The sequence below is a fragment of the Rhinichthys klamathensis genome, unplaced genomic scaffold (genome assembly GCF_029890125.1).
Source record: "Rhinichthys klamathensis goyatoka isolate OS25496 unplaced genomic scaffold, OSU_Roscu_1.1 h1tg000169l_1, whole genome shotgun sequence".
Classification (NCBI taxonomy): domain Eukaryota; kingdom Metazoa; phylum Chordata; class Actinopteri; order Cypriniformes; family Leuciscidae; genus Rhinichthys; species Rhinichthys klamathensis.
In genome coordinates, this window is record NW_026606700.1 from 2,470,478 (window position 1) to 2,478,051 (window position 7,574).

General features: G+C 34.7%; 1 protein-coding gene across 1 annotated transcript; it reads right to left on the reverse strand.

The window, feature by feature from the left end:
* Positions 1 to 147: 147 nt before the first annotated feature.
* slc5a5 (solute carrier family 5 member 5) lies at positions 148 to 6,800 on the reverse strand. Its single transcript, XM_056259529.1, has 15 exons — positions 6,364 to 6,800; positions 5,912 to 5,977; positions 5,616 to 5,667; positions 5,408 to 5,475; positions 4,914 to 5,068; positions 4,679 to 4,819; positions 4,370 to 4,499; positions 4,178 to 4,266; positions 3,985 to 4,097; positions 2,707 to 2,777; positions 2,523 to 2,609; positions 2,217 to 2,419; positions 1,990 to 2,084; positions 1,268 to 1,353; positions 148 to 156 (listed from the first exon to the last, which is right to left on the reverse strand). Exons 1-15 carry the CDS (start codon positions 6,715 to 6,717, stop codon positions 148 to 150), a joined length of 1,719 nt encoding a protein of 572 aa, XP_056115504.1. The 5' UTR covers positions 6,718 to 6,800.
* Positions 6,801 to 7,574: the final 774 nt, after the last annotated feature.

The following is a 7,574-nucleotide window of genomic DNA, read 5'->3' on the forward strand; positions in this document are numbered from 1 at the left end:
CTCATCTCTGCAATACTAATACATATTCAAAATATACATGAATTATACAGCCAACATCATTCAATACATAAACACTGAAACAGTTTCATCTCGATTCTGGTGACTTAGGACTTTTCTATGTACTTTTCTAGGTCTAGGACCCTGATCTTAGAAGGGCTGAGGAATTAATATCCCATCAATGAGCCTTGTTTTATAGGTTTAGACAGACAAATAATATTCCTGTCTGCCAAAAAACTAATGAAATGCATTATTCTCATTGTAGGTATGGTGTAGTTAAAATCTATTGTAGCATGGTCAATAAAATGGATCTTTATAGTGTAACAATTTAAGCTACATTCTTTTAATTAATTCATACTAATAATCATTCATACTTTTCAGAGAGTTATTGGATCATAGTGATATATCTCCTTTAAAAGCATTCTGTTAATTAAACAAATTTCAATGTGTGCGTCCTTATGCTCTCTTCTCTTCTAAACTTGGCTAGGAATGAAAGTGAACTGACAAACAGGTGCGATGCAGGTGTGTGATGAACAGAAACGTATTGTGCATGAGTTTGTACTATGAAAGAAAGCACTATTGTTATATACAGATCAAAGAATCATCCTTTGAATCAGGTGGTGATGGTCAGGTATTCAGTAATGCCAATCAAAAAGGAAGATAACCAAATCAGTATGGCTTTGACATATTTCATATGCGAGACTGTACAGAGAGCGTACCTTGCATGATGTAAATAGTAAAGCTGTGTCTTTCAACATTTCATTTTGCAAAGCCACAGAAGTTCTTCCACAAAAAGTCATTTTAAATTTGAATTAAGCTGCATATTTCTTGGAAATTTAGTTTGAAACCTGACTTTTAAAGCGGGTCCTGCACCTGTCTAAACTTCACCTTTGTTCAGTAAAACAACTTGTTTATCAGCTGTGGCAAATAGTTATTTTGAACTGAGAAGGATTTCGGTGGGATTGTGTGCTGTAGTTTCATTCTGTAGAGACAAGAATAATTTCAGCAGTGTTGGTATTGTTAACTAAAACTTTTCTTTTTTTTTATCGTTAGCAGAAATAAAATGAAATATTAGATAAAAACAGACTAAACTTAACCAAATTAGAAATGTTGTCTTGGCAACTAACTGACATAAAAATAAATCTAAATAAGAATATAAAAAATAAAATAAAAATAAACCAATGAAAACTAAAAATATAAAAAATATTAATAAATAGTATACATTTATAAGTAAAATAAGTAAATGAACGGCTACTACCATCTAACTTACCAAGTTATGACAGGACGGTTCGCAGGTTTTTTGTTCCAAGTTCCACCGTAATAAACCAGGACTGATAGAATCCTTCTTGGTGGGTCCTGCAGTAATTCAGCACATATTCATTTGAAGGTAAAATAACATCTGTTGATATTTTCATTTGTTTTAATTATTAAAGCGTTAGTTCACCCAAAAATGAAAATTCTGTCATCATTTACTCATGTCGTTCCAAACCCTTAAGACTTTCTTTCATCTTCAGAACACAAATGAAGATTTCTGTCCTTCCATTGACAGCTACTCAACTACCATGTTGATGCTTCAAAAAGTTCATAAAGAGATCGTAAAACTAATTCATATGAATTGAGCGGTTTAGTCCAAATGTTCTGAAGAGACTCGATCGCTTTATAAGATGAACAGATTGAATTTAGTCTTTTATTCACATCTAAACATTGATCAGAGAACATAAACATTAGCTGCTTGATGCGCGAGAACAAACCATTTTGTTCATATATGGATTTTACAATCTCTTTATTAACTTTTTGAAGTGTCAGTTGCGTGGACTGTCAATGGAGGGATAGAAATCGCTCAGATTTCATTATAAAGATCTTCATTTGTGTTCCAAAGATGAACGAAAGTCTTACGGGTTTGGAACAACATGAGGCTGAGTAATTAATGACAGAATTTTCCTTTTTGGGTAAACTACCCCTTTAACAATACTGTAAGCGAGTTTCTCTCACCTGTAATGTAGCTAACCACCACACCTACTAGCATGACTGCACTAGTTGACAGGGCTCCGAAGTACAGGTATGATATTGAATAGATATTTTGAAAGCTGCATGAATTTAGTTGGAAAAAGAAAACTTAACTCTTGTGCTATATTTCACAAGTAATTCACGTCACAGAGCAGTGAAATACTATGCAATTATGGTTCATATAAAATGTGAAATAAATTCTAGAATCTTACCCATAATCCCGGGGGACTGATGATAACAAGATAGATGATTTAGTGACTGCTGTGGTGCTGTTGAGCGTTGCATTAGTTGCTAGACAGTGATCAGCACTAGTGGGTAAAACACCCATTATTTGTGGTGTAGGAGGATAAATTGTGCTTCCAACAGCGAGCCATAGAGACAGACAAAAACCCACAGCCACACCTGAGAAAACCCCCTATAGTGTGAGAAATAAATATTACATGGCTAGTGGCTACTCATCGAGTGGAGGGATAGAATAATATATGGTGTACACAACAGTGATGTTTATGGAGCCTTACCGGTTTATTTGTGGCTGGAACAAACATGCCCAGCACAAACGCTCCCAGAAGTGGACCATTCACTACACCCATGACTGTGAACGAACCCTGAGGTTATTAGAGTTAAAAGACAGCTGGTTAGAGCACAGACACATAGACTGAAATACATCCTGATTGAAATCAGTTATTCCAGTATAGTTCACACCTGAAGGACTCCCCAGTCCAGCAGGGAGGAGAGCGCAGCCATTGTAATGCAGCCAAGCCCGTACAACAGAGCTGTTTTACACATGTAAACAAACAATAATAACATTAGTCGACACTGTAGTTATATTTCTAAACATTATCATGTTGATTCCATCAGATATTTGCAGAATCACATCATGGTTTGTTAGCTAAATAAGTGCTATATAAAAATCTCACCAATAATCTCATTTTAATGCATTACATATCCAGCATTACATTTAATTAAGATAGAATTAAATGTAAATGTATTTTTATGACAATTAAGAATATTTTTTTTATTAAAGTCAGCATATATTAAAGGCAGCAAATTTAAAATACAAACATTATATAGTTATATATTTATAGTTAATTCATTTGATAATAATTTATATAATATAACATTAAATATATAATATTATATTTATGTAAATATAATATAGCATTATGAAATATATTCAAATAATCTTTTTCCCTTCATTTCAAATAAATACATATCAGCATATTTAATAGGCAGCAAACAAATACAAATTTTATATAATCATGTTATATAACATTACATTTATTCTATATATATATATATATATATATATATAATGAATATATATACACTACCGTTCAAAAGTTTGGGGTCGGTACGATTTTAAATACTTTTAAAAGAATTCTCTTCTGCTAACCATGGCTGCGCTTATTTGATTAAAAATACAACAAAAATCAGTCTTAAATATTATTCCAGTGTAAATCAGCTGTTTTCTGTGTGAATATATAGTAAAGTGTAATTTATTCCTGTGATCAAAGCTGAATTTTCAGCATCACCAGTGTCAGTGTCTTCAGTGTCAAATGATCTTTCACAAATCAGTATAATATGAGGATTTGATGCTCAAGAAACATTTATTATTATTATCAATGTTGAAACAGTTGTTGGTCTGTCAGTTGTACAGTTTTTTTTTTTTTTAGGATTCTTTGATGAATAGGAAGTTCAAAAGACTTTTGTAACATTATAAATGTCTTTACTGTCACTTACGATCAAATTAATTATTCCTTGATAAATAAAAGTATTGATTTCTTTCCTCCAAAAAATAAAAATAAAATTCTCACTGACCCCAAACTTTTGAATGGTAGTATATATATATATATAATAAGTATATATTATATAACATTACATTTATTATATATATATATTCATTATATATATATATATATATATCCGACTCTAGTTTTACTTGCACCACAGGAAAGAATAAGAAGTGGCTTTTGACCGTACATAATGATTTGGAGAGCAAGAGCTGTTTTCTCTGTGAAACAGTGATTAGCCACGGCTTCATTACATCCTCCATAGTAACAGCTGCCATTGCGTTAATGCTGGTAGAGACAGTACTGTGGAAAAAGAAGCAGGTGGTTTATCCACATTTGTACGTATCAGTAATCAACACCTCACTGAAGATAGTTTCAACCACCTTAAAGTTCCACTGTAGGCACAGGCTAGAAAAAGACCCGGGAAGCCTGGATGATTCCGGAAAATGTCCAAAACCAAGTACGGCATGTACTGTGATAATAAAGATAAAGACAGATTTTTGGTTTAAAATTGAATAGTGATTAGTAGGATACAGTAGGTACAGTTAATTCTGTTCATGCATGTATTCACTTACCTGGTCAGGTGCAGATATTCTGCCAGTCTTCAGCGGGTCACAGTTGGAGTATAAAGCAAACATCACAATGCCACAGGTGGCTGCACTGCTCACAATCAGACACAGACCCACCTGATTTACCAGCAGCGCCCTGCAGAACAAGACTGACACTCAGTGGATCTCTATCTCAGTGAGCAGTGGCAGAAAATACTGCATGTGAGTCACTCAACAATCATTATTAGGAGAAATTGAATGCCAAACCAAACTAAATTTAGTAGACTGAACTGAAAAAAGTTATTTTAGACAGATTTGACTGATTTATTCTCTCACAGTTGGGCTTGTTTCTCAGTCCTGCATGATATGTAACGCTGTACTTGGGCCTGATTGGCTCCATACATGGATAACCAGACCATTGTGCCGCCCACTGTGAAACTCCAGAACGAGTACCGCCTCTGAGGGTCTATGGCAAAACTGTAACACAGAGAGGGAATGAGCAATACAACACTAAATAAACATTTAATTCATTTGAGAATTGAACAGATTTCAAAACATTTACTGTTCGTACTCATTAAAATTGATGCGGGATCCATTGTTGGCGATCTCTAAAACTCTGGCAGGCCCTCCTGCCAATACGGTGCCCTGAATGAAGACTGCAATGAACCCAGAGAGCATGACTACAATCTGAAAAACATCTGTCCAGATTACAGCCTTTATACCACCCTGCAGGAAAACGGAAACACGTTACGTTCACAAACAAACATTTACACACTCATGCAACTGTTTTACTAATTAATCATTCAAATACATACACTCAAATCATATACAAATATTCAGGCCAAAAGTGATATCCAGACTAGGGAAGTTGACATCTTCCCCCTTTAAAACAAATATCCCCTCCGGACATCACTTTTGGTGACTACAGTTATACACAATTTATGAGAAATAGGATTTGGTCACATTAAAAGGGTCAAAATAGTCCACCAATAAAGCAAAGACTGTTTTGGACACCAGTCCATTTGTATTATTCAAATCAGGCAAGATTTCACAACACTGGCCTACCACTGTTGTGTAAAATGTGCAGATGAGTCCAGTTGAGAAAAGAGACGCCCACATATTTAGGCCTGTGGCTTGATTCAGAAAAGAAGAAAAGCTTGATAAGAATAAGGGCAAAATCAAACACCCAGTCATATATATGGGATCCACTGATGGATTTGTAATGACTCACATATGGACACATGAAGCTAAGAAATCAGTTTATTTCTCTTACCCTGATTCAAGATGACTGCAGGAGCAAAGATCACTATTCCAGTGTAGAGAAGCTACAGGAAGAACAACACAATATCAGCATTATGTATCCTTTAGACACAAATCTAAAACTAAAATAAACACTTTATTATTATTTCTAATACATATTTTGTGCAAACTAAATATTGGAATTAAAAGTATACAGATACGATTCAAGGCTTCATCGATCAGCATTCCACATTTTAATTTCAGGGTATTGCTTTAATAGTATTAAAAATAGTATTATATATTTTTTATGATTATATGAATTGCTCTTACTGTGGCTACAATGAACTGCAAACTTCCCAAGAGCTGCATCCCTCTTCCAAACCTCATTCCTAAATACTGACAAGTAAATTTCACACACACACACACACATGAAAAAAACAGTGTAGTCCAAAAGTATGTAAATGCTTCTAGGGGAAAGCATTTTGCTTTTCTAGATTTTGCTTCTACTAAATACAGAAAATTAAAAGCATCAAAACTGAAATTGGGAAAATGCCTTTTAATTAGAAAAAAAGTTAAATAGAAGGAATTTCACTAGTGGCCTAAAATCTTTGCATGTGTCTTTTTATCACATACTACAGAGAAATGACTCGTCCTCACATTCTTTGTGAAATCCATGAAATTCAATGCGACTCATGGTATGCAATTAATATATATATAGAGAGAGTGTGCATATATATAATCATATTGCAAAACTAAAGAGATAAATGGACAAAAACCCAAACCTGATGTGCGCTGGTGATTTTGAGACGATAAAACACAGGAACGAACACAACTGCAGTAATGAGGGAGTTGAGGGCTTGTCCCAGGCACATATAGAGAAACTTAAAGCCATATAAATATGCCTCAGATGGCACACCGAGCACTTGGACAGCTGACATAAAGCTGGCACAGAGCGACAGTCCAACCGGCACAGCAGAGAAACCCCTGCCCCCTGTGAAGAAGTTGTCCACATTCGAGCGACCCTGGGTGTTTCTCAGAGACTGGAATAGCCCGATGGCCACCGAAACCCCCAGCATAGCAGCAAATACCACATAGTCCACCAAACAGAAGCCCAAGTTGTCTGAGTCCAAAGCCATAGTGCTCTCTGTTTAGACTCTGCCAGAGCCTAAATGAGTAGAGTCCTTCTCTTCAAGAGACTGTCAGCTGTAACAACAAACTCAGAAATCACAATGCATTCTTAATCGACTCCCTGTTATGTTCTCTTGACTTTCAGAGGTTAGGGCTCATGCAGTGCAAAGTGTCATTTAAGGTAAAAGCAGCTTGAGTTTTTATTTTTTACACACTATTTAAATATTTGAAAAACAACTTACCTTTGACCAAAACAATGCAAAATGAGTTTATGAGTGTATGAAAAAAGACCAAATTCCACAGGCCAGCATGTACAGTAATCAACTCATACAGGATAGAAAAAAGTATTGGTTTAAAGATATGTTCACTATCACTGACCAGTGTGGAAAGTGAATGAGCATTCTTTCAAATAGAGGTGGATTTATTTGTCTGGGCTGATAACTTGGATAATCGAAGGCAGTCTGATGGGAGGGGAATTAGGAATTAATGTACCGGTAATATGTGGAGGGAGGAGTATGTTGTGATTGACAGCAGAGTCATTTGACACTACTGATTCTTTCCTTAATTTTTGTTTAAATCTTAAAACATTTTCTTTAGTCATGATTTAATATTTTGATTACTCTGACAGATTTAATAAGCACTGAACAAAAAGAAACAAAATGTACCTGTTGCTTTTTTGCTTTGTTGGATTCCATCACATTCTTTGTCATACTGTACCATGTAAATACAATGATGTATGGGAATATTAAACATGTTAAGCAAATTACCATAATGTGGTATTGCTTGTAAAGATGCACAGTGTTGTTTAGCAGGATTAAGAAACATCTATTCTGAATGAGTTCTTTTCCTTTCTTGTTTTTTATAG

What these genes read in the sequence shown, in the direction of transcription:
- slc5a5 (XM_056259529.1), bottom strand. Translation starts at nt 6,717, where the DNA reads ATGGCTTTGGACTCAGACAACTTGGGCTTCTGTTTGGTGGACTATGTG. An exon ending in TGCAGTCATCTTGAATCAGG is followed by an intron (nt 5,476 to 5,615) that starts GTAAGAGAAATA and finishes TTCTGAATCAAG; the next exon opens with CCACAGGCCTAAATATGTGG. An exon ending in TTCCAGCCACAAATAAACCG is followed by an intron (nt 2,420 to 2,522) that starts GTAAGGCTCCAT and finishes CTCACACTATAG; the next exon opens with GGGGTTTTCTCAGGTGTGGC.